The sequence below is a fragment of the Microcaecilia unicolor genome, chromosome 4 (genome assembly GCF_901765095.1).
Source record: "Microcaecilia unicolor chromosome 4, aMicUni1.1, whole genome shotgun sequence".
Taxonomy (NCBI): domain Eukaryota; kingdom Metazoa; phylum Chordata; class Amphibia; order Gymnophiona; family Siphonopidae; genus Microcaecilia; species Microcaecilia unicolor.
The window spans coordinates 310574020-310601992 of NC_044034.1; the positions used below are offsets into that span (position 1 = coordinate 310574020).

General features: G+C 43.4%; 1 protein-coding gene across 2 annotated transcripts in view; it reads left to right on the top strand.

Annotated features, from left to right (window-relative positions):
• Nucleotides 1-27973, top strand: part of PPP2R2A (protein phosphatase 2 regulatory subunit Balpha) — a 185925-nt gene that overhangs the window by 98227 nt on the left and 59725 nt on the right. For both annotated transcript variants that reach the window (XM_030201832.1, XM_030201833.1), the window contains 2 exons: nt 8994-9159; nt 12819-12931. In XM_030201832.1, the coding sequence (XP_030057692.1) occupies nt 8994-9159; nt 12819-12931 (279 nt within the window). The remainder of the gene's footprint in view (nt 1-8993; nt 9160-12818; nt 12932-27973) is intronic.

Here is a 27973-nt window from a genome sequence, read left to right on the forward strand (position 1 = left end):
CAATGGCAGGCTGAAATTCGGGGAGACCAGAAGAAGATGGCTTTCCCACGGTGGTGGTGGTGGGGGGCCAGAATGGAGCTGTATTCAGGCAGTAGCAGGCCCGATTGCACAGGTGATGAGGGGGAGCCCAGAGACTGCACAGAGAGAGAGAGCTTTCCAGCACGCAGCTGTATCAGGCAGTGGCAGGCCTGAATGCATAGCCACAGTTAGGGGTAGCTGAAAGAGAGTTTTCCAGAGGGGGGTTGGCACAGAACTCTGTCAGGCACAACTTTTTGGCAGTGGAGAGGATGGCTGTGAGTCGTCGGTGAGGCCCCACTTGGAGTATTGTGTTGTTTTGGCTGCTGTATCTTGCTAAAGGTGTAAAAAGACTGGAAGCGGTGCAAAGAAAAGCTATGAAAATAGTATGGGATTTGCATTGCAAACCGTATAAGGAGAGACTTGCTGACCTGAGCATGTATACCTGGGAGGAAAGGAGAAACAGGGGTGATATGATACAGACGTTCAAATATTTGAAAGGTATTAATCCGCAAACGAACCTTTTCCGGAGACAGGAAGGAGGTAGAACTAGAGGACATGAATTGAGATTGAAGGGGGGCAAACTCGGGACTAATGTCAGGAAGTATTTTTTTTACGGAGAGGGTGGTGGATACTTGGAATGTCCTCCCGTGGGAGGTGGTGGAGATGAAAACGGTAATGGAATTCAAACGTGTGGTATAAACACAAAAGAATCCTGTTTAGAAGGAATGGTTCCGTGGAATCTTTGCGGAGGTTGGGTGACGATGCCGGTAATTGGCAGCTGGGCAGACTTCTACAGTCTATGTCCTGATCGTGACTGAATAGATAGGGATGGGCTGCAGTGTAAATTTTAAGGGACTTCGATGTTAGCTTCCAGAACTTAGTACAAGAACAGTACTGGGCAGACTTCTACGGTCTGTGCCCTGAGAAGGGCAAGGATAAATCAAACTCAGGTATACATATAAAGTATCACATACCTTGTAAAATGAGTTTATTTTTTTGGGCAGACTGGATGGACCGTACAGGTCTTTCTCCGAGGACAAGCAGGCTGCTTGTTCTCAATGTGGGTCGGCGTCCAAGGCGGCCCCAGGAACGGAGATTTTCCAGCAAAATCTTTGCGACAGTCCTTAGGGCGGATGCACTGTGCATGCGCGTCCATCTTCCCGCCTCAGTTTTTTCTTTTCCGTGGCGGAGAGTGGCTGCTTGTGGTCTCTCTCGCTCAGGTCCTCAGGGAAAAACTTTGGCGTTTTTCGAGGTTGTTATCGCTTCTTTCTTGGTTTCCATTGCCTCTTTCCCTTTTTTCTTTTCCAGTTATATATATTTTTTTAAAAACCCCTCTGTTTTGCCTAGTTTTCTTTCATTTCCGTTGCGGCCGGCTTGGGCCGCCCGTCCGCGGTTCCCCTTTTTTCTCTTAGTGCCCTTTACTTGGCACAATCGAGCTGTTTGATTTCGCCGCCACGATTTTTCCGCTCATGTCATCGAAGCCTCCCAGCGGCTTCAAGAAGTGTGTTCGGTGCCAGCGGTCGATCTCGGGAACTGATTCGCTCTCCTGGTGCATTCAGTGCCTTGGGCCCGACCATCGCCCAGATGCTTGCAAGTTGTGTCTTAGCTTGAAAAAGCGGACACAGGCATCGAGAAGAGCTCTTCGGAATCGTCTTTTCGGAGCTCTGACTGATTCCTCGGCATCGACGTCTACATTGGTACCAAGGTCGGCGGCATCGATATCGGCACCAGGGATGGCATCGACATCGGGAGCGCAGGTAATGGCTGTCCAAACTTCACCTTTAGCTGGGAGCAGTGAGCCATCGAGTGGGTCTCCACCTGTCTCGAAGGACCCTGCTGGGCAGGCCCACCAGGACCGACCAATGTCGTACCCGACCCTGAGGAGGCGTGTGGATTCCACGTCCTCCTCGTTGGTACCAAGGAGTACCAGTGACGTGCTTTGAGCTACCGGTCTCCTTCGAGGCACGGTACCGGGAGCTCTGGGGCGTCAAAGGATTTGGCACCCAGAAAGGGTCGACGCCGGGAGGAGCGCTCCCCCTCCATACAAGAGGTGTCGCTGCGTAGATCTGTGGACAGCCCGGTACCGCCTCCCAGGCCTCCACAGATTCTGACATCGACTCCTGCACCGTCCTCTCAGCCTTCCTGGACGGCGACCTTGGAGGAGAGCATCCGAGCCATTATTCCAGGCCTTCTGGAAGGGCTGCTGCAGCACTCTGTTCCGGTGCCGGGGGAGCTTGCGCCTCCGATACCGATGATGGAAGTGGCGGCTAGCTCAGGGCCTGTGGTGAGGTCTGACGCCGGTACCGCTTGCGGCATCGGCCTCGGCTGCCACCCAGGTCGACTCCCCGTCGACGTCGATGGAGGGAGCTTCGTTGCCTCTGGCATGGGAGTCGACCTCTCGACATCGCGGACATCGTTCCTCGGCGAGACGGGCCTGGTATCGGACTGCAGTTCGTGAACTCTTGTCTGATACCGAGGAGGATGCCTCCTGGGATGAAGGGGAAGACCCCAGATATTTCTCTTCTGAGAAGTCTTGTGGTCTTCCTTCTGATCCCACTCCTTCACCTGAGAGGAAGCGTTCTCCGCTGGAGAGTCTGTCGTCCTCCTCCTTTGTCTGGGAAATGTCTGTGGGCATTCCCTTCCCTGTGGAAACTGTGGATGAGCCCAGGACTGAGATGCTCGAGGTCCTGGACTATCCTTCGCCACCTAAAGAGTCATCCACTGCCCCTCTGCATAATGTCCTTAAGGAGACGTTGTGGAGGAACTGGATGAAACCTTTATCTAATCCCACCATCCCCAAAAAAGCAACCAGTAAAAATCTTTATTGGTATTTCACTAAGCCAATACAAAATAATTGTTCTTTCTGGAGCAGTTTGTCACACAGAAAAGCCAGACGCAAAGACTGAATAACAAAAACTGCTCAGCAAAACTTTCTCAATTTTCATATATATATACTGTTGTTTTATTTCTCCTAAATCATGTGATTTTTCCTAATCTAACTTGTGTTCATATATGGATTTTCCTGTTTCCTTCTATTACACTTATATGCTTTTATATGGGGCCGCTTGATAACAGTGACCATAATATGATCAGTTTTGATATCGACCTTGAAGTAACTGTACACAGAAAGTCAAATACGTTAGCGTTTAACTTTAAAAAAGGAGACTATGATAAAATGAGAAGAACGGTAAAAAAAAAAAAAAACTTAGGGGGGCAACTGAGAGAGTAAAAACTGTACAACAGGCGTGGACGCTGTTCAAAAATACCATCCTGGAGGCCCAGGCCATACATATTCCGCGAATTTGAAAAGAAAGACGGAACTCCAAAAGACAGCCGGCCTGGTTGAAAAGTGAGGTGAAGGAAGCTATTAGGGCTAAAAGAAACGCCTTCAGAAAATGGAAGAAGGAACCGTCTGAAAATAACAAGAAGCAGCATAAGGAGTATCAAAGCAAATGCAAGGCGCAGATAAAGAAGGCCAAGAGGGATTATGAAAAAAAGATAGCATTAGAGGCAAAACAACATAGTAAAAAAAATTTTCGGTATATTAAAAGCAGGAAGCCGGCAAAAGAATCGGTTGGGCCGTTGGATGACCGAGGGGTAAAAGGGGCGATCAAGGAAGACAAAGACGTAGCGGAGAGACTGAATGAATTCTTTGCTTCGGTATTCACCGAGGAGGATTTGGGTGGGATACTGGTGTCGGAAATGGTATTTCAAGCGGACGAGTCGGAGAAACTTACTGACTTCACGGTAAACCTGGAGGACATAATGGGGCAGTTCGGCAAACTGAAGAGTAGCAAATCTCCTGGACCGGATGGTATTCATCCTAGAGTACTGATAGAACTGAAAAATGAGCTTGCGGAGCTACTGCTAGTGATATGCAACTTATCCTTAAAATCGAACGTGGTACCGGAAGATTGGAGGGTGGCCAATGTAACGCCCATTTTTTAAAAAAAAGGCTCCAGGGGAGATCCAGGAAATTATAGACCGGTGAGTCTGACGTCAGTGCCGGGGAAAATGGTAGAGGCTATTATTAAAAACAAAATTACAGAGCACATCCGAGGACATGGATTACTGAGACCGAGTCAGCACGGCTTTTATGTGGGGAAATCTTGCCTGACCAATTTACTTCAATTCTTTGAAGGAGTAAACAAACATGTGGACAAAGGGGAGCCGGTTGATATTGTGTATCTGGATTTTCAAAAGGCGTTTGACAAGGTACCTCATGAAAGGCTACAGAGGAAATTGGAGGGTCATGGGATAGGAGGAAATGTCCTATTGCAGATTAAAAACTGGTTGAAGGATAGGAAACAGAGAGTGGGGTTAAATGGGCAGTATTCACAATGGAGACGGGTAGTTAGTGGGGTTCCTCAGGGGTCTGTGCTAGGACCGCTGCTTTTTAATATATTTATAAATGATTTAGAGATGGGAGTAACTAGCGAGGTAATTAAATTTGCTGATGATACAAAGTTATTCAAACTCGTTAACTCGCGACAGGATTGTGAAAAATTACAAGAGGACCTTACGAGACTGGGAGACTGGGCGGCTAAATGGCAGATGACATTTAATGTGAGCAAGTGCAAGGTGATGCATGTGGGAAAAAAGAACCCGAATTATAGCTACGTCATGCAAGGTTCCACGTTAGGAGTTACGGACCAAGAAAGGGATCTGGGTGTCGTCGTCGATAACACACTGAAACCTTCTGCTCAGTGTGCTGCTGCGGCTAGGAAAGCGAATAGAATGTTGGGTATTATTAGGAAAGGTATGGAAAACAGGTGTGAGGATGTTATAATGCCGTTGTATCGCTCCATGGTGCGACCGCACCTTGAGTATTGTGTTCAATTCTGGTCGCCGCATCTCAAGAAAGATATAGTAGAATTGGAAAAGGTGCAGCGAAGGGCGACTAAAATGATAGCGGGGATGGGACGACTTCCCTATGAAGAAAGACTAAGGAGGCTAGGGCTATTCAGCTTAGAGAAGAGACGGCTGAGGGGAGACATGATAGAGGTATATAAAATAATGAGTGGAGTGGAACAGGTGGATGTGAAGCGTCTGTTCACGCTTTCCAAAAATACTAGGACTAGGGGGCATGCGATTAAACTACAGTGTAGTAAATTTAAAACAAATCGGAGAAACTTTTTCTTCACCCAACGTGTAATTAAACTCTGGAATTCATTGCCGGAAAATGTGGTGTAGGCGGTTAGCTTAGCAGAGTTTAAAAAGGGGTTGGACGGTTTCCTAAAGGACAAGTCCATAAACCGCTACTAAACGGACTTGGAAAAATCCAAAATTCCAGGAATAACATGTATAGAATGTTTGTACGTTTGGGAAGCTTGCCAGGTGCCCTTGGCCTGGATTGGCCGCTGTCATGGACAAGATGCTGGGCTCGATGGACCCTTGGTCTTTTCCCAGTATGGCATTACTTATGTACTTATGTACAAAAATGGCAATTTCCTCTATTCTGTCATCCTCTCCTGCTTGTGTTCACATGCACATTTAGTGGCCTCTGCGTGCGTTTGACGTCACAAACGCAGAGCAACTTCAACAGAAGATCATTGAGGAAGCAACGCTGCGAAGGCCAACACACGACTTCGGCTGAAGTAGTAGTAGTAGTAGTACTCCACAGCGGCGGGGGACGGTTTTCGCCGAGGAAGGGGGGTACAGGGGACTGTAAAGCAGAGGAGGACTGGGGGCGGGGTGAAAATGGAGGGAGGGCAGAGTCTGCAGCACCGAGGGACGGTCGGGGATTGCCTTGCTAGCGCCCGTTTCCTACCCTTCAGAAACGGGCATTTTTTACTAGTATTCTATAACAGAATCCGGGTGGCCGCTAAAAGGAAGCACCCACTTATAGAATTTGACCCATGTGTACATAACACTAGCTACAATTACTGCAGCAGGCTTGCTTGTGACACATACACCCTTTATGAAATTACTGAAGAGGAAATTACACATCTTCTTTCCTCCTCGAAACTAACTACCTGTTCCTCTGATCCTATTCCCACCCATCTACTTAACACTATCTATCTCTTCTACTGTCAACCCTTTTATCTGTCATATCCTCAATCTTTCACTTTCCACTGCGACCGTTCCTCATGCCTTCAAACATGTCGTAGTCGCACCACTCCTTAAAAAAAACCTTCATTGGACCCTACCTGTCCTTCCAACTATCGCCCCATCTCCCTCCTCCCTTTCCTATCCAAGATACTTCAACGTGCTGTTCACCGCCGTTGCCTTGACTTTCTTTCATCTCGAGCTATTCTTGATCCACTTCAATCTTGCTTTCGCCCCCTTCATTCAACTGAAACAGCGCTTGCTAAAGTCTCCAATGATCTGTTCCTGGCCAGATCCAAAGGTCTCTCTTCTATCCTCATCCTTCTTGATCTATCTGCTGCTTTTGACACTGTTGATCACAGCCTGCTCTTTGATAACTCCGTCCTCACCTGGATTTCAGGGCTCTGTTCATTCCTGGTTTTCTTCTTATCTCTCCCAGCGTACCTTTAGTGTATACTCTAGTGGATCCTCCTCTACTTCTATCCCACTGTCAGTTGGTGTACTCCCAGATCTACTTCTCCACACCAGAAATCTCAGCCGAAATCCAGGCCAAAGTATCAGCCTGCCTGTCTGACATTGCTGCCTGAATGTCTTAGTGCCATCTGAAACTAAACATGAGCAAGACTGAGCTTCTTATCTTTCCCCCTAAACCAACCTCGCCTCTTCCCCCATTCTCTATTTCTGTGGATAACACTCTCATCCTTCCTGTCTCATCAGCTCGTAACCTTGGGGTCGTCTTCGAGTCCTCCCTCTCCTTCTCTGCACATATTCAGCAGACTGCTAAAATCTGTCGTTTCTTTCTCTATAATATCACCAAAACTTGCCCTTTCCTTTCTGAGCACACTACCAGAACCCTCATCCACACTCTTATCACCTCTCGCTTAGACTGTTGCAACTTGCTTCTCACAGGTCTCCCACTTAGCCATCTCTCTCCTCTTCAATCTGTTCAAAATTCTGCTGCACGACTAATATTCCGCCAGTGTCGTTATGCTTATATTAGTCCTCTCCTCAAGTCACTTCACTGGCTTCCTATCCGTTTCCGCATACAGTTCAAACTCCTCTTATTGACTTATAAGTGCATTCACTCTGCAGCTCCTCAGTACCTCTCCACTCTCATCTCTCCCTACATTCCTCCCTGGGAACTCCGTTCACTGGGTAAATCTCTCTTATCTGCACCCTTCTCCTCCACCGCTAACTCCAGACTCCGTTCCTTTTATCTTGCTGCACCATATGCCTGCGATAGATTTCCTGAGCCGGTACGTCAAGCTCCATCCCTGGCCATCTTCAAATCTAAGCTAAAAGCCCACCTTTTTGATGCTGCTTTTAACTCCTAACCCTTATTCACTTGTTCAGCACCCTTATTTATCATCCTCACTTTAATATTCCCTTATCTCTTGTTTGTCCTGTTTGTCTGTCCTAATTAGATTGTAAGCTCTGTCGAGCAGGGACTGTCTCTTCATGTTCAAGTGTACAGCGCTGCGTACGTCTAGTAGCGCTATAGAAATAAGTAGTAGTAGTAGTTTTATGACTCAGGCTTTTATTTTACAAGTCCTGTTCACAATTGAGACTTGCATAAACTGGTACTTAAATGTTTATCTTGCATAAACGTCTTAAGTCCCCATTTTACAAATTCAGGATATGCATGTCTGAAACCCAAGTGGATCCAGGTAACTTTCACATGCATTCCCCATTTCAGAAGGGGACAAATCATCTGTGTCCTAAAAAATTGGCATCAGAAATTACATCTGCTAGCAAGTGTGTTTGGGATTTGATAAACAGCTGCTATTGAGGAGGACTATTGAGCAGGACTCAACTGGAGGAAGATGTTGGCCCCTTAATCCCCCAGTGGTTTTCTCTCTTCCTCCCCCCCCCCCCCCCCCCACTTCTCCAAATACCAAACTGGCAAGAGAAACATATATGTGACTGACAACGTTAGGACAGTGGCGTATCAAGGGCGGTGGGGGCGGTCCGCCCCGGGTGCAGGCTGCTGGAGGGGTGCAGAGAGCAGCCGCGCGCCTGTCTGCTCCTCTGGTTCCCTGCTCCCTCTGCCCCGGAACAAGTTACTTCCTGTTCCGGGGCAGAGGAAGCCAGCGGAGCCGACAGCCGTGCGGCTGCTCCCAACACCCCTCCAGCAGCGTATGTTGATGCCAGGTATGCTGATGCGTCGGGGGAGGGGGGTGTTGATGCTGCGGGGGGGGGGGGGGGGGTTGTTGATGCGTCGGGGGGGGGGGCTGTCGTGCTGCACCCCCGGGGGGGGGGGGTGCGCGTCGGCGATCCGCCCCGGGTAGCAGCCGACCTAGGAACGCCTCTGCGTTAGGATAATATATGGTTATGTTTCCAAAGTTGCAAAGATAAATGGGTATGAGTCAGCACATACCTCTTTGGGTTGCCATTGTGTGACATATATGTAATATGCCAGCTTTCAACACATTGCTATTTTCTACATTTATTTCGCTAATATGAATGTTTATGCTGCACACCCAGCGCAAGTGGCCATTTCTCCAGTATTTTAGAACAGGCTGTATGTCTGCAGATGCTGTTCTAAAATACTTTTGAAACTTGAGATGCACTGACCTGCACCTCTCAATTCTGACTTCTGCAACGTTTTGCAGTTTTTTCCCTTGTTAGAGCAACAGGGGTCTGATAGGCGTGACTGTCTTACTTGTTTATGTCCAACTTCCTCTTACCCTCTGTGCTGTCTGTTAAAGATGTTTTAATCTGTAGTATTGATATTGGAAGTAGCATACTATGTTATAGTATGTACTGTTTATTTGAATGGGTTTTTTTAACTGCTATAGACATGTATTGTGTATGGCCAGGTTATTCTTGCTGTATGCCACCTGGGGTGCATTTCTTCACAAAGGTGGCAAATAAATCCTAATAAGTAAGCCTAAATTTGTTGTCTTTTTTTTTTTGTTTACTTTCAGAACAAAATCCATTCTCACAGCAGAGGAGAGTATAACGTTTACAGCACCTTTCAGAGCCATGAACCAGAGTTTGACTACTTGAAAAGTTTAGAAATTGAAGAAAAAATTAATAAAATTAGATGGTTACCCCAGAAAAATGCTGCTCAGTTTTTGTTATCTACAAATGGTAAGTTGTTTTGATTGTGAATTGCTAACAGAGCTCCTGTTTATGCTATTTATAAAATCTTAAATCTTTTTACGGTTTTCTTCCTCCAGGTTTAGGGTATTTGTTTTTTTGGTAGACAAAATGCTAAAAGGGCTGCAAGGGAGTGATACTGTATAGGGGGTGAAATACATTTGTTCATGAAAGAAGAGCAGGACTTGGAAGTGATTGTATCTGATGATCTTGAGGTGGATAAAGAGGTAGAAAAGGTGATGGCAAGTGCCAGAAGGATGTTTGGGTGCATAGGGAGAGAAATGACCAGCAGGAAAAAGGAGGTGATGGTCTCTCTGTACAAGTCTCAGACCTCATTTAGAGTACTGTGTATTTTTCACCTTCAAAAAGATGTAAACCGTATGGAATCGGTCCAGAGGGTGACATACTAAAATTGTCCCTGGTCTTCTTCATAAAGCATATGGAGTCAGACTTAATTATTTCAATATATACAGTATGCTTTGGAAGAAAGGCAGGAGGTTGGAGATGAAAGGGGATAGACTTGAGTGATGTTACTGAAAGGGTGGTGGATGCATGGAACAACCTTCCGGTGGTGGTGGAGACGAAGATTGTAACTGAATTCAAGAAAGCATAGGACAGGCACAGATCTCTAAGGGAGAGGAAGGAATAGTATAGGTGGGTGGACTGAATAGTCTATGTGGTCTATCTGCTGTCATTTTTCTCTTTTCCTAGCTACCCTCTGATTTTGAAGTAAAATCTATTTGTATTGTTTTAGGTGAGTATCAAGAATGCCCCTATTTTCTTATACGTCTCTTTTTTAAATGGCATTTCTGTCTGATCTGCCAATGTTATTGGATAATGATCCAGAGGTGCTTATACTCCATGATTCATTTTATAGAGCTAATGTAAGGGCATTCGCACAGTCACGGAAATACAAGCGCATGCATATGTTGGGGTAAAATTTGTCCTTAACAATTAAAAAAGAAAAAGGACTTGATTTTATCTTCGCTCCTGTATGTGGCACATAGGATGATATGCACACACCACATAAGCCTACCATGAAAATTATAAATGAAATAAGGACATACTTTCTATATACGCACTCCATGATAAATAAATGATTCTTGAGGTTCTAATTTTATTTTTCAGTTGATCATGCCGTCTACAGGAAAACAATTTATGTATTTTAAAGCATGGCAAAACAAAACTAGAAATGGGGTGGGGTTTAGAATAAAAGTTTTAGTTCTCATGCATAAAGAATGATGGATCAGAACTTGTGCCTGACCACCAACTGTGAGTAAATTACAACTAATGTCAATCAAATGCATTTTTTAATGCACAAGCTTTACGTATTTCCTTTATTCTATTTGAATTTATAACTCAGTTTGCCAGCATCCAACCCTGTTCTACTATATACAATATTCATATTCACTGCTTATGATGTTCTTGTGCAAAACTAAAGTGCTCTAATTCAGTTCCTAATTCCTGACTGCACAAGGCGAGTTTACTGCAAAGAACGTACTCCATGCTATGTAAAGTAAATTTCTTTTGTACAGCTTGATTTCTATAGAGTGAGTAAAGTTCATAATGCAGAGCAAGCTGCTTACTACTACTACTTCTAGATGTATGCAGCACTGTACACTGGAACATGAAGAGAGAGTCCCTGCTCGACAGAGCTTACAATCTAATTAAGACAGACAAACAGGACAAATAAGGGATAAGGGAATTACTAAGATGGGAATGATAAAACATGGATATAGAACAAGTGAGTAAGAGTTAGACGTTAAAAGCAGCATAATAAAAGTGGGCTTTTAGCCTAGATTTGAAGGCAGCCAGAAATGGAGCTTGACATACTGGCTCAGGAAGTCTGTTCAGGCATATGGTGCAGCAAGATAAAAGGAACGGAGTCTGGAGTTAGCAGTGGAGGAGAAGGGTGCAGATAAGAGAGATTTACCCATTGAACGGAGTTCCTGGGGAGGATTGTAGGGAGAGATAAGAGTGGAGAGGTATTGAGGAGCTGCAGAACGAATTCATCAATATGAGGAGTTTGACCTGTTTGCGGAACAGATAGGGAGTCAATAAAGTGACTTGAGAAGAGAGCTGATATGAGCATAGCGACACTGGCAGAATATGTCGTGTAGCAGAATTTTGAACAGATTGAAGGGGAGAGAGATGGCTAAGTGGGAGACCTGTGAGATGCAAGTTGCAATAGTCTAAGCGAGAGGTGATAAGAGTGTTTATAAGGGTTCTGCTAGTGTGCTCAGAAAGGAAAGGATGAATTTTGGTGAGAAAGAGAGGACAGCTTTTAGCAGTCTGTTGAATATGTGCAGAGAAGGAGAGAAAGGAGTCGAAGATGACCCCAAGGTTACGAGCTGATGAGACAGGGAGGATGAGCGTGTTATTCACAGAGGTAGAGAATGGGGGAAGAGGATCAGTTGGTTTAGGGGGAAAGATAAGAAGCTCAGTCTTGCTCATGTTTAGTTTCAGATGGCAGTGAGACATCTAGGCAGCAATGTCAGACAGAGGCAGGCTGATAACTTTGGCCTGGATTCCAGCTGAAATTTCTGGTGTGGAGAGGTATATCTGGGAGTCATCAGCATAAAGATGATACTGAAAACCATGGGATGAGATCAGAGTACCAAGGGAAGAAGTATAGATGGAGAAAAGAAGAGGTCCCAGGACAGATCCCAGATGTACGCCAACTGATAGTGGGATAGAACTGGTGGAGGATCCACCAGAGTATACAGTAAACGTACGATGGGCGAGGTAAGAAGAAAACCAGGAAAGAACAAAGCGCTGAAATCCAAGTGAGCTGCTTCATGCCAAAACTCAGTGTAATGTATCACTTTTAGGAAATGGGATTATTAAATGTGTGGGGAAGACTATTGGTCCTAGAGTAATTAAATGTGAACAATCAGGATGTAATGCTTCTGTTAGTAAGTGAACTTGATTAGATTTTACCTAAGTTACTATCATTCACCTTCCCTGCTCAGACTTGGATTGCAAGCTTTTTGAGATGGGACATGATTATGTGTAATATCTTGTGAAGTGCTGTAGGCATAAACATTACAAAAAATACAGTTTATCTGCATATGTTTGTCCATTCCTAGCAATAGATGATTACGTACATGTGCAATTCCTATAACTTTATTCATAGGATTATGTTTAAAGTACCTTGAAGCAGGGCAGGATTAACTGTTTGGTAGACCATAGGCAAACAAGCATATTTGGGCCCTCCATCATAACAAATCCATTTTCAAACTCCCCACATAGTTCTGATTGTAGAAGAAAATTGACAGAGGAAGCAGTAGGTAATAAATGCTGCTCCCCCAACTCCTCATGCCCACTGGAGAAAAAAAACAGAGGAGAGAACAGACAGGTTTCTGCAGGCAGTGGTGTCTGGTGATCCTCCTACTTTGCACACCTGAGAGGTTCCTCCTAAACATTTGTACCCTAGTCACATGCCTAGTTTGCCTGTGTTCTAATCCTGCTCTGGCTTGAATGTATTTTAGCCATGTGCTGGAAGTCATGCATTGAAGCCATGAAGAGACATCCTTGTCATCACACTAACTAGAGATGCAGATTTGTTGTTTCTCTTGTATAGCTTGTCTTTCCTATGCCTACTGCCACAAAGCAATGTGAACAGTACTGGAAACTTTTGTATATTTCAGATAAAACAATAAAATTGTGGAAAATCAGTGAAAGGGACAAGAGACCAGAAGGCTATAACTTAAAGGAGGAAGATGGAAGGTATAGGGACCCTACTACTGTTACAACACTTCGGGTGAGCACATGGATATCTTTCCAAGAAAGATTTCTGGGAACAGGGTGTAGAAGAGACACAAATCTTTTTACCTGGTGGCATTCTAAAGCATGTCTCACTTCCTTTTCCATGATATCTTCTTGCCTGCCTACTAGTGGAAAGGGCCCACAATGGAACCGTGTTTACAATTTTAAAAATGTTTTGCAAGTCACTGGTGGATTTGTTTTCAGTTTGTTAGCAGGACATTGATCTAGAGTTGGCCCCACAACTTTTATATGGCTGTTTTCTTACAAATACTTCCTCCAAGGACAAGCAGGCCAGATCTATTCTCATATGTGGGTGATGTCATCCAACAGTGCCTGGTTGCTCTGTTGGATGATATCACCCATATGACATCACACATATTGCTTTTAAGAAACTTCTAGCAGCGTCCCATCCCATTGCAAGTACAGGTCCATTAGTCTCTTCTTTTCTGCAGAACTAGGAAGATGCATCTTTGCAGTCTCCCCTCAGCACATTTTTTCCTCGAGTTTTTGAGTGCCTTGACGTGGGTTTTACGCCTTTTTGCTTATTTTTCTCTACATTTAATTTTCAGTACCTTTCCTTGTTAAATCTTAGTTATTTTCGGCCCTTCAAGTTTTCTTTTCTTTTTCTCACAGCTGTTTAGGCTCGCTTAGGCACAAGCACCAGCCTCAATTTGAGTGTAGCCCCTTTTTACTCTCAAAATTGAGGAGTTTAATTTGGCCGCAATTCTTTTCTTGATGTCTAAGAAGACCCCCTCCAGTGGCTTCAAAAGGTGCACTGACATCAGCACAGGAAGCATCGACCTCGATAGCTGCCCAGATTGCATCAACCACTGGAAATGCACCAGCATTGAGGAGGTTTCCACCTCCCTTGACAGGACCCAAGACCAGTCAGCATCGGATCCAACACCAAGGGCGTGTATGGGTTCGAAGTCATTCTCTTCAACCAAGGGAAGCCTAAGAAGCAGGCCTCCTCTTCAAAGCGCAGTGCCAAGAGTGCTGGGGTATTGGTGTCGCCGGTACCCGAAAAGCATTGGCACTGAGCGGACTTCTCCCCCTCTTTAGTGGATGTGCCGGTGCACCAGTCTCCAGGCAGCCAGGTTCCCGCTTTCAGTTTGACACCAACTCTTCCCTAGGCTGTCTGAACCTGCTCCGCAGCCTTTTCTGATGCCTGCCTTTGATAAATTGTATCGGACCATGCTCAAGGAGGAGTTAGTGCAGATGTTCCAGCTGCATTCCATTCAGGCATCGAGGGTGCTTGCTTCAGCTGCAGATCAGCCTCTGCTCCTTTCTGAAGCTCAGACTCTGCCTGTGGAGTGGTCTTTGACGGTGGCACCTTGCTGAGCATTGACGTCAGCTTTGACCTCAACATTTGTTAAGGAGATGACTTCTACCATCCCATTTAAGTTGGAGACAGAGGAGGAGCCCAGGGCTGAGATGCTTATAGTCTTGGATTACGAATCTCCTGCCAAGGAAGGTGGGTCACAGTTCCATTATACCCTATCCTGAAGGATGCAGTGATGAAGAACTGGGAATTCCCCCCCCCCCCCCTCAGTGCAGGTCATGCTAAAGAAGGTGGATTTGCAATATTGTATCCAAAAGGCTCCCAGATATAAAAGGATGCGATTGCCTCACCACTTCTTGGTGGTTGAATCTGCCCTCAAATGAGCCAGAAGTTCCAGTATTCGTGCCTTGGCTGCCCCGGTTAGAGAGGCCTGGACTCTGGATTCGTTTGAGAGGAAACTTTATCAGGCGTTCATGCTCATTGCCTGCATCCAGACCTGCCAGCTCTCTATGGGTATTTACTTGAAGTCTCTGGCACACACTACACTTAATCTTGTGGAAGCCACAGAGCCTCACCAGTTGTCCAAGAAGCAGCAGAAGTGCAGAACATAGCTTGCCAGGGGCACCCATAACACTTTTTTGATATCGTGTCCAAGCTCTCTACCATGAGTGTGGGGATTCGTAGACTCTCATGGCATTGTGTCTCTGACCTGGAACTAGCAGCTCAAGAGAGATCAGCGGACATACCTTGTAAAGGTGACAACCTTTTTGGTGATAAGGTGGAAGAGGTCACTGACCTCATTGAAAGAAAATACATGTTCATACTATCCGGTCTTTCAGTAGCCTCCAGCTGCATTCTCCTCAACTAGAAGGTTCTCAAAGGTATAGGTTTCCACCACCTTCCCACTTTACCCAGCAGACCCAATCCCAGCGGTTCTGACCTCATCAACCGTGGACCCAAAAATTCCAGCCAGCTCCCCAGTCAAAACAAGGGACAAGTTTTTGACTAACTCCAGGAGAGCATAGCCGCAGTCCAAGAAACCATCCCAGATGGCCTACCAGTAGGGGATAGTCTGGATTTTTTTTCCATCAAAGGTAGTCCCTTGTAACCTCCAACTGCTGGGTTCTTCAAATAGTCTGACAATGTTGGTGTTGGAAACCACCAAATTGCCCACCGATAGTATCATTCATCAGTTCTCAGCACATGCAGGTACTTGCAGAGGAAATTTCCACCAGGGGAAGAAGGAAAAAGATTCTATTCCAGGTGGTACTTGTGCCAAAAAGATGGGGGTGGTGAGGATATTTCATCCCATCTAAACCTGAGGGCCCTGAACAAATCCGTAGTCAAAGAGAAGTTCAGGATGATTTCCCTGGACACCCTTCTTGCCGTGATTCAGGAAAAAGATTGGCTATGTTGTCTGAACTTAATGCCTATACCCACATTTCGATGCTTCCCAGTCACAGGGAGTACCTCCGATTTTGAGTAGGGAAGCACCACTACCAGTATTGCATTCTGTCTTTTGACTCGCATCAGCTCCTAGGCTCTTTACCGAGTTACCAGCCGTAGTAGCAGCATCACTACACAGACTGCACTTCCCTACCTGGACAATTGGCTGGTCAAGAGTACATCTTAGGAATCCATGCAGAGAACTACTCAGGTGTTGGAACTACTAGGGTTTGTTATAAACCACCCCAACTCCTACCTGCACCCAGTACAGCAATTGGAGTACATAGGAGCCCTGCTAGATACAATAGAAACTTGGGCTTTCCTGCCACAGGTGAAGGCGGATGCCATAGTTGCACTCAATTTGCAGGTCTGCAGAAGCAAGCAGGTCATAGCTTGGCAGATGCTGAGATTGCTGGGCCAAATGTCCTCCACAGTGCATACCACTCCCGTGGTACACCTCCGTTTGATGTGGACCCCAATGGACCCTGGCTTCCCAGTGGTCCCAGGCCACAGGGAACCTAGTGGATGTTATCTGTGTTCTCCAGAGCTAGTTCAGTCCCTACCCTGGTGGACCAAAATTCAGCCACCTCAGAAGGTGTTGACAACTGATGCATCCAACCTCAGATGGGGAGCTCATGTGCATGGGCTTCACACCCAAGGGGCATGATCTGCTCAGGAGGTGGATATCACATCAACCTACTGGAGCTATCTCTCTGGAGCAGAATAGGCAGTCCACCCAGCTTTTTGTTTCTTTTGATCCAAACAGGATAAGGAGTAGCCATCGGCAAACACACAGTTTCCAGTTGGCTAGCAGATTGCATATTTGCTTATGCCCAGGCTGGGCTGAGACTTGGGGGTCATGTCACTGCTCATAATGTCAGAGCCATGGCTACGTAGGTAGTCCGCTTGAGATCAGCTTCCATTGAGGAAATTTTGCAAGGCTGCGATGTGGTCTTCAGTCCAGACATTCACATCACACTACTGCCTTGAGTAGGGTACCTGAGATGACAGCCGGTTCGTTCAGACAGTCCTGCAGAATTGTTTGGTGTCTAGAATCCAACTCCACCCAGTTTTGTTGTGTTCCAGGTTGCACCTTCCCAACCAGTTTGCATATAGTTTCAGGTTAATTAACTTCAAGGCCTCGATGTTTTGAGTCCCTATTGTCCTAGCATTATTGTTTTTGGTGAGTCTGGTAGCTAGGGATTCCTACATGTGAGAATACATCTGGCCTGCTTGTCCTTTGAGAAAGTGAAATTACACACCTTTAGCAGGTGTTGTCAGAGAGCAGCAGGCCAAGTATTCTTACATACCCTCCCACCTCCCCAAAGAGTTGTCATCTTCAGCTATGTCATTTGACTGATGGACCCGCACGTGTGCATCATGTGGGAAGAGTGCTGCTATAGCTTTCTTAAAGCAATACTTGCTAGGCAGCATATTTACCATGCTCCGTCAGATGACATCACCCACACGTAAGAATACTTGGCTTGCTGTCCTTGGAGATCATCTGCTACAGGTGAGAGTAACTTTGCTGTCTGTTTTAAAGACAAGGGAAGTGTTGGGGAGGAAGGAGGAGTCTCCTTGAAACAAGAAGCATACTTTGTGAAATAAGAGAGCAGATTTCAGAAGCCTTTTATCCACTCTTTTTTTTTTTTGTTACATTTGTACCCCGCACTTTCCCACTCATGGCAGGCTCAATGCGGCATGGCAGGCTCAATGCGGCTTACATATTATATACAGATACTTATTTGTACCTGGGGCAATGGAGGGTTAAGTGACTTGCCCAGAGTCACAAGGAGTTGCCTGTGCTTGAAGTGGGAATCAAACTCAGTTCCTCAGTTCCCCCAGGACCAAAGTCCACCACCCTAACCACTAGGCCACTCCTCCACTCCTGGTATTAGTTTAGAACAGGGGAACAACAAATGTAGTTCTATATTTTCAAAATTGAGCACATTTTTGCCTTCTGAAAATGCTGGTACAAATAAGTTTTCTTTGGGCAATTTAAAAAGGAAAATTATGCTTATAATTCCATTTGAGACTGAGTGTTGTCCTATTTTTCAACCAAGGTGTATTCTTATCTATTTGGGAGTGTTCTGTGCTCAAGTCTGTAGCATGAGATCATGAAGGCACCTGTTTTTGCTGTCAGCGGGGTTTTTTCCCCCCCAGTCTTTTATAATGTACTGGATAAATTTAAGAAAAAGTATAAAGAAACAGTTTACAGTTTGGTTTCAGTTAATCAGAACACAGTGTGTTAATTCACTAGCAATGTGGCATAACAAAACAAATTTTGCTTGATCCTCACCCCACCTGCCTCTCACCAGATGAAAGAACGTAGCTAGTGCAGCGAGCAGTTCACTTCAGTGGGTCCTAGGATGTGAAAAATTATTTTTCAGGCAATACGTTTCTCACAATTGAGGTCTGTCTTGATTTTTTTTCGTTCAGCATCTCGTTCCTCATTCTGTGATCTTTCTTCCCTTGTTAGCCATCTCTACCTCTCTGGTGTCATCCTTCCTTCTTTGATCTGTTTTAAAAGTAGTACCATGTAACTTGAGCATCCCTTAGTCTTTTTGAAAGAGTAAAAAAATCTTTTTACGTTTACCCATTCTACAGTACTCAGTGTTTTATAAAACGCTATCATATCCCCCTTCAGCTGTCTCTTTTCTAAGCTGAAGAGTCCAAACCTCTTACTCCTTTCCTCATATGAGGGGAGTTCCATCCCCTTAATCATTTTGGTCGCCCTTCTTTGAACCTTTTCTTCAGCTATATCTTTTTCAGATACGGTGACCAGAATTGCACACAATACTCAAGGTGTGGTCGTACCATGGATAAATACAGAGGCATTATAATATTCTTTGTCTTATTTTCTATCTCTCTCTTAATAATTCCTAGCATTTTGTTTGCTTTTTTGGCGGCCACACACTGGGCAGAAGATTTCAGCATATTGTCTATGATGACACCTAGATTTTTTTTTTCTTAGTTCTGACTCCTAGGGTGGAATAGCATCAGATAACTATGATTTGGATTATTCTTCCCAGTGTGTGTCACTTTGCACTTGTCCACATTAAATCTCATCTGCCATTTAGATGCTCAGTTTTCCGTCTTTCTGCAATTTTTCATAATCCGCATGTGTTTTAACAACTTTGAATAGTTTTGTGTCTGCAAATTTAATCACTTCACTTGTCGTTCCCAATTCCAGATCATTAATTTAATGTTAAATAACACTGGTCCCAGTATAGATGCCCTGGGGCACTACACTATTCTCCCTCCTCCACTGAGAGAATTGGCCATTTGACTATGCCCTCTGTTTTCTATTCATCAACCAGTTCCTAATCCACAACAGAACATTGCCTCCTATCCCATGGGTTTTTAATTTTCTCAGGAGTCTCTCAGGGACTTTGTCAAATGCTTTTTGAACATCTAGATGCACTACATCAACTGGCTCATCTTTATCTGCATGTTTATTCATGCCTTCAAAGAAATTATGCAAATTGGTGAGGCAAGATTTCCCTTGGTTGAATCCATGTGACACTGTCCCATTAAACCATGTTTGATTATTTGTTCAGTAATGTTATTCTTTATAATAGTTTTCACTAGGGGTGGGCATTTAGTGCACTATTAATTCAACTATTTTTTTAAAATTATAACTAGGATTGCATTTTTTTAATACTGATTAAACTTTTAACTCCCCTCTGTTGTCCAGCATGGCTTTCTCTCCCCTGCCTATCCTATTTCACCTTGACATAACGTAGCAGAGGGAAGGCATCGGCGTCAATTGCAAGTGGCATGTGGGAATCACTGCTAGAGACCCTATTAAGAGTCAGATAGAGCCAGATAAATGTTAAAATGAATGTTTGTGTGGGGGGGGGGGGGGGGGGGGAATAGATGGTGGACCTGTGTGCTTGGGGGGGGGGGGCAGCAGGAGAGGAGAGAAATTGGTGTCTGTGTCAGAAGTAACAGGTTTAGCAGTGGAAAGGGAGACATTTTGGGTGTATGTACAGAAGGAGGGGAAGCAATGTGCTGTGGGAAGGAAGTGTATGTATGCAACTTTTCATTATATTCAGCAGGTTTAAAAAACTTCCATGCAGTGGGAATTTACTAATTCCAAGCCATCTTTTGCAGATAATCAGCCATGCTGAGCATTTGTTCAAAAGAATTGAAAAGCATGTGCCACAATGCATGCCATGATTAAGCATGATTAAAATTTTTAATCATTGCCCACCCCTGGTTTTCACTGAAGTCAGGCTTACCGGTGTATAATTTTCCATATCCCTTTATATAAATAGGTGTTACATTGACCACCCTCCGATCTTCAGGTACTATAGACGATTTTAATGACAGGTTACAGATCACTAACAGGAGATCTGCAATTTCATATTTGAATTTTCAGAACCCTGGGGTGTATAATTACTCTTTTTTGGGGGGCTCAGTACATCTTACAGGTTCATCAAGATTCTTCCAGTTCCTCTGCATCATTACCCTTGAAAACCACCTTTCATATCTTCTTTAGTAAGGACTGAGGTACCAAATTAATTCTGCTGTGGCCCTGTCCACCCTACGTGCCCCTTTTACTCCTTGATGATCTAACGGTCCTACAAATTCATTCACAGACTTTCTGCTTCTGATAAACCTGAAAGTTATTTCTATGAGGGTTTCTTGTTTTTTTTTTTGCTTCCAAGGGGAATTTCTCTTTCTTTTGACCACCTTTATCAATGCTTTCCATCTAGCTTGCCAGTGCTTATTTTGCTTCTTCTTTTCTTCATTTGGATCTTTTTTCCATATTCTGTAAGATTTTTTTTTTTTTTTTTTTTGTTACATTTGTACCCCGTGCTTTCCCACTCATGGCAGGCTCAGTGCAGCTTACATGGGGCAATGGAGGGTTAAGTGACTTGCCCAGAGTCACAAGGAGCTGCCTGTGCCTGAAGTGGGAATCGAACTCAGTTCCCCAGGACCAAAGTCCACCACCCTAACCACTAGGCCACTCCTTTTTGGCTCTAATAACCTCTTTCACTTTTCCCTTCAACCATGCTGGCTTTCGTTTGCTCTTCTTTCTTTTTTATTCCCCAGATAAAGAAGTATGAGTGGTGGAGACATGAATACATTGGAGATAATAATTAGGAATGGGTAAAGGGGATGGGACGATATATACTGCCTTTCTGTGGTTACAATCAAAGCGGTTTATATCTTATATACAGGTACTTATTTTGTTCTTGGGACAGTTGAGGGTTAAGTGAATTGCCCAGATTCACAAGGAGCTGCAGTGGGAATCAAACCCAGTTTTAAAGAAGTGACTTAACAGTAACAGCTTTCTTATCATCCTTGACTCACTACAGCATCTGCACTCTGGATTGTTCAGTCACCTTCTTAATATCTGAAAAAGAATGTAATTGTTCTGGGGCAGAGAATATATATTACGCATTAAGGTATTTAACCATGAATTTACAAGAGTATCAAAGAAAAAAGTTTCACCAAGGGAATTAACTTCTTGACACATGGCTATAAACAACTTCCTTCTTTTATGGGTGACGTGACACATCTGGATCGATCCAAACTCTCTGTCCCAAAAATGTAATTGTGAGTACAAATGCATGTGAGGATTATTCTTCCTAGGATTCTGTTCAAGATAGGGAAAAAATGTGCTTGATTGATGGAAGTGACGGAAGGATTCCTTTTGACCTGAGTGGTTCTACAGCTGTAATTCTGTACGATTCCTTTTGACCTGAGTGGTTCTACAGCTGTAATTCTGTAGGTAGTATATACTATAATGGAATAACAAGATACCAAACTAGATTATAAGGAAAATTAGAATATGGTATACATCATTACTAGTGTACTCTGCTTCTTGACCATGTTGGTTGGAATATATGTCGGAAAGCTTGTACGAGTAGTGTAATATGCAAATTTTACCAGACTCATATAGTTGATTTCTTGTTCTTGCTCATAGTATTGAAGAACTTGCATCTATGTCTTGCATGCTGGGTGTGTCTCATTGCCTGACATCATTTTCTTAAGCATTTGGAAGGATAGAGGAGAATGTAAAAATAAGTGGTTGCCAGGCATTTGTGAAATCTGTCGCTAGTTATCCTTTAGTATTTTTGATTTAGATGAATTGCATTATTGTAAATTAGAAAATGTTGTTTCCTATTTGCACGAAATAGAGCCTTAATATGAAGAAATTGAATTCTTGTTCTCTAAGTTGTGATTCTGTATTTGACTATTTTTAAAAAGCTGGATGAGATTTGTAGATAAGTGGCTGGTGAAAATGGCCTAGGCCCAAAGTAATTTGAGAGAGTTTTCTCATAAATTAATATTTTACTTCTGTAAATTTAAATATATCTTACTCAGTGTTCGGTGGTGGCTAAGAAAGCAAATAGAATGTTAGGTGTTATTAGGAAAGGAATGTAAAACAAAAATGAGGATGTTATAATACCTTTGTATCGCTCCATGGTGTGACCTCGCCTCAAATATTTTGTTCAATTCTGGTCACCACATTTTAAAAAAGATATAGTGGAATTAGAAAATGTACAGAGAAGGGCGACGGAAATGATAAAAGGGATGGGACGACTTTCCTATGAGGAAAGGCTAAAGCAGCTAGGGCTCTTCAGCTTCGGGAAAAGACGGCTGAGGGGAGATATGATAGAGGTCTATAAAATAATGAGTGAAGTGGAACGGTTAGATGCGAATACTCTTTCCAAAAATACTAGGACTAGGGGCATGCAGTGAAACTACAAAGTAGTAAATTTAAAACAAAAAGGAGAAAACTTTTCTTCACTCAATCGTTGCCAGAGAATGTAGTAAAAGCAGTTAGCTTAGCGGGGTTTGAAAAAGGTTTTGATGGCTTCCTAATGGAAAAGTCCATAGACCATTATTAAAATGGACTTGAGGAAAATGCACTACTTATTTCTAGGATAAGCAGCATAAAAGGTATTGTACTTTTTTGGGATCTTGCCAGGTACTTGTGACCTGGATTGGCTACTGTTGGAAACAGGATTCTAGGCTTGATGGTCTGTCCCAGTATGGCAATACTTATGTACTTGTGTATTTCCTGAAGTAAAGCCTCAAAAGCAGAACTCAAATCAAAACTCACTAATAGAGTAGTTAGCTTTTGTACTATTTCTGCTGAAATTTCTAATATAGCAGATATATCCAATGCTTGGATATCAGCTCTTTGAGCTCCTGATTTCTTTCTCAGGGAGGAAGTAAACTTTATTAAAGGGGGGTATAGAAGAATCACTCAAACTCAGTACTTCCACCAAATAGTTTTTCCATATTGTTACAGGATCTTGACCAACAAAGACTCTTTAAGTTCAAATGTCTCAAATAATTTTCACATTTTCCAATTTCTTGTGTATAAACGTCTTATGTTTAATTAGGGCTGTCACAGCAGACTTATTTTCCTCAATCTTCCTTTCTATCTAAGTCAATCTCTGTTGAAAACCTTGAGATGTACTTTCTTGCTTTCGAGACAAGTTTAAAACATTAGCTACTAAGGCAGAAATGTCAGATGAACATTTAGTCAAACTGGTGTCCATCTTAACCAGCATTCGCCAGATAAACTGCAGAGAAACTTTGGGCCCAGGCATAGCTGGAAAACTACCTGGAGTCCCTGAGGTTTCCTGTGCTTTCTCTCCCCTTGAGCAACAGACTTTCTTGGATCCGTAAAGTTGCTTCCACCTATTAACCATAGTGAAGTTCCAACACAAACTTCTCCCATGTTGGCAAGGTTTCTTACCACCTCCGTTGCCAAATTCCTCGATGTTTCAGGACTCTGAGCTGCCTCCTGCCTCAGCAAATCACACTTGGCAAAGACCCATAGAGAACTCAGTGGAGAGGAGTGAACAGTCAGGTTGGAGAAACCTCCCCCTCCAAGCAGCACTGCCTCTCCACAGGCGGAAGCTGCAGCAGAAGACTAGCCTAGCTTTACAGAGGGAATTGGCTGAGCAAACTGCTCAATCTTAGATTGAGAGCTCTGCTGCCCAAAATCAGTAGACAAGTAAACCTGGATCTTGCTGTACTATTTAGGAGTCATGAGCAGTAATACAATCCAAAGGTAAGAGCAGACGCTGTCAGCATGCTATAGCACCACTGCCGTTTTGACTCCACCCCCCCTCCCCACTTTGCTCATTTGCTCTTTCTTAGTACGTGGAAAACATTTGGTCTGGGCTTCCAAAATGGTGTTTTTAAACAACATTCATACCCAATTTAAAGTCCTAAGCTATGCAGCTGAACCTTTCAGCTTTTTTTTTTTTTAAACCATTTTCCTCATTTTATCATAGTTAACCCTTTTGAAAGTTAAATGCTGCTACAGTAAAATTCCTTAGTGACTGAACTCCATTTATTAAGTCAGATTTGATAATGTTATGATCACTGTTTCCCAGCGGACCCAACACCATTACCTCTTATACCTAGTCCTGCATTCCACTAAGGAATAGATTTAAAATATCTCCCCCTCTTGTTTCCTGGCCCAGTTGCTCCAAGAAGCAGTGATATATTACGTGTAGAGAGGATTCAAGGCTGAAGAATTGCCTAGTGTGCCTTATACATTTGTATTGGTTCTCAACCCAGTCCTCAGGACACACCCAGACAGTCAATTTCCTGGATTTTCAAAATGAATATTCATGAGAGAAATTTGTATGCACTGCCTTCATTGTATTCAACTCTATCTCATGCATACTTGTGGTGGATAGCCTGAAAACCTGACTGGCTTGATGTGTCTGAAGGACTAGATTGAGATCCCCTGCACTGTATGGACTGCTTTTGCAGCCTGTGTGTTCTGTGGAGGACAAAGCTGCTTGATGTGCAAGAGTTAAAATATAGTCTTCATGCTACAATCTGCAAGAGAATTTAAACTTTATTGAATTGTAAGATGCTGAACAGAACAGTTTCATTTGAAATGCTGAAGTTACAACTATTAGAAAGACTTATTGTGCATAGCTTGTTTTTTTTTTTTTTATATAGTGTCTAATAGTAGTTATATCACAAGTTTTTCTAGAATCAAATAAGTAAATAAGGAAACTGTCTTTTTGTGGGAGACTATTCAACTTATTTTCTAAAGAGATGGCCAGCCATCTTCCGACACAAATCGGGAGATGGCCGGCCATCTTCCGACACAAATCGGGAGATGGCCGGCCATCTCCTGAAGCCAGCCAAATCAGTATAATGGAAAGCCGATTTTGGCCGGCTCCAACTGCTTTCCGTTGCAGAGCTGGCCAAAGTTAAAGGGGGTGTTTCGGAAGGGTATGGGAGACGGGACAGAGGCGTTGTAAGACATGGCCGGCTTCAGCTGATAATGGAAAAAAGAAGGCCGGCTCTGAGGAGCATTTCGCCGGCTTCACTTGGTCCATTTTTTTTTTTTTTTTAGGACCAAGTCTCAAAAAAGTGCCCCAACTGACCAGATGACCACCGGAGCGAATCGGGGATCACCTCCCCTTACTCCCCCAGAGGTCACCAACCCCCTCCCACCCAAAAAAAACCAAAAAGAACCTTTTTTGTCAGCCTCAAATGTCATACCCAGCTCCCTGACAGCAGTATGCAGGTCCCTGGAGCAGTTTTTAGTGGGTGCAGTGCACTTCAGGCAGGTGGACCCAGGCCCATCCCCTCCCCCCACCTGTTATACTTGTGGTGGTAAATGGGAGTCCTTCAACCCCCCCCCCCCCCCAAAACCCACTGTACACACATGTAGGTGCCCCCCTTCACCCATAAGGGCTATGGTAATGGTGTAGAGTTGTGGGGAGTGGGTTTTGGGGGGGGGATATGGGGGGCTCTGCACCCAAGGTAAGGGAGCTATGCACTTGGGAGCTATTTTAATTTTTTTTTTTTTTTAATTTTTAGAAGTGCCCCCTAGGGTTGCCCGGTTGGTGTCCTGGCATGTGAGGGGGACCAGTGCACTACAAATGCTGGCTCCTCTCACGACCAAATGCCTTGGATATGGCTGGGTTTGAGATCACCGGCATTAGTTTCCATTATGGGCGAAAACTGGTGCCAGCCAGCTCAAACTCGGCCATCTTTGACATTTGGCCGGCCCCAACCGTATTATCGAAACAAAAGATGGCCGGCCATCTTTTTCGATAATATGGTTCGGGACTGCTTTTTACGGCCGGCGCTGTTCGATTATGCCCCTCCACAGTATCCTGTCATCAGCATTTTATTATTATTACTATTACAGTCTTATAAACCACAAAACACCACAAAGTTTGCTGCAGATAACAACAGAAAAGATTGAACAAACATCAGGAATTACAATGTTTAAACCAGGTTATACAATAATTTCCAAAAAGCTGAGTTACCACAAATTAATGACGGAATAACAAGGGAGTAATGTATCATATTTGTCCGCTGCAAAAATAGTTCTTCCCACTGCATTATGTACTTGTTTTAATTTAGACTTCAGCAACTTTGTGCAACCAATATAGAGTTGCAATAGTCCAGTTTTGAAAGTATCAAAACCTGAACCAACAATCTAAAAAGACAGATTAAAAATTTTCCATATAGTTCTTAATTTCTTTAGTAGCAGAAAAGAATCTCTTACCACCGTTTAAGCCGAGATACCTAAAGATAGCTGACTATCCATCTCATCTCCCAGAATTCTGGAAGCAACCTCCAGTTTCATCTGAAAATTATTCATTTGTAACATCATATCTCTCAGAGAACGGTGGACCATAAAAACTTACTCTCTTTTAAGCTTCAATTTATATGCAGAAACCCAAGAATCGACTAAATCTAAACAATCACAGATTTGTGTCCTGTGTTGCCAATAGTAAAAGACAATACCATAGTAATATCTACATATAAACCTTTTGCTAATGGTTGCATCAAGATATTAAACAGCGTATGGGATAATGGGGATCCTTGTTGAGGTACTGTAATTATCCGGAATCAGTAGGATCTATAATCGAATGTTGCAATTGAGTGGAAAGCGTTTCTTTGATCATTGATCCATTTGATTGGATAAGTGCGATATGACGTCAGACGCTGAGTATATAAACATTCAGTGGGTAAATAGAAGCTGTCCGCCATTTTCTGTTCCAGTGAGATTTGGAGACGGAGATATTTTAAAGGCTTGGAATTGCTGTTATTTTGAAAGATTCCCCTGAAGCAGCTATATTATTTAGCGAAACAGGGTTTCCCTGTCGGGACTTTTTGAATGTCAAGAGCACATTGGTTAAGGCTGGACTTTTCAAGAATTCATATATAGAGATAAGTACTCTTGCCAAGCTTTAATATATATGAAAATTGTGTCTCCTATGCATCTGCTTGTTGGGATTCATGGTAAAGTTTATGAGAAATTTAGTATGTGGAGTTTTATTTTTAAGACCTATGACTGATAAGGCTTCCTCATTATACAAAAGGCTTGTCCTTTAAGAACGAGGAGTAGCTGAATGACCTGAGGTCTTTTTTTCTCCACTTTTTTCTTTTTTCTTGTGTTATCTACCAGTGTGTCCCTCAAACACGTTGCATAATAGGTAGGATAGTGAAATATTATTGATCCTTGAGGTGCCCCACAAGTAGCTCTCCAGGACTCCGAGATTTCCTCATGCATTTTTACCCTATATGCTCTATCTAGAAAACCTCTGATCCAATACAAAACAGGACCCGAGGTAAAAAGTCCAATAAATATAACAAAAGAGTATGATCCACCAAATCAAAGGTTGTACTTAAATCAAACTGCACTATAAGGGAAGTTTATCCTAAACTTAACATCATCTGGGCTGTAGTGAGTAATGTGACAAGGACGGTTTCTATATTAAAACCCTTTTGAAAACCAGATTGCAACTCGTGCAATATTTGAAATTTCTCTAAATAATTAACCAATTTTCCGTGACCCAACCCTACATCAGTTTGACCAGTAGAAGAATTAACGCCTCTGGTCTTTATTTAGATGATTCCCACACATCTCCCTTTGGATTTTTCAAGATAGAAGTAAGCACTATCTCAGACTTTGATACTGGAAAATAACCAACCTGAAGTTGTAAATTAAGCCAATCCCATTAGTAAATTCACAAACAGTAAACTAGGTGATCTTGACAAATAGTGCATACATCGATCTAGCATATTTCATGCTGGAGTGTTCTGATGCTTTATTTCTGGGTCTGCCCTCGTTTCTTGTTTTTTTTTGCAGGATACTGTGAAGTATTTTCAGACCAAAAACACAGTATTCTGATATGACAGATGAAGGTGTGATAGACATTGTGTATTGGTCTATGTGTTAGTTTGCTATAGTGGTCGTTGTTTTTCAGAGATGGTGGGCTTGGACCTTATTTGATAAATTAACTCCTGCTAATTGATAAGAAAGAGATACACTCATATCAATAGAGT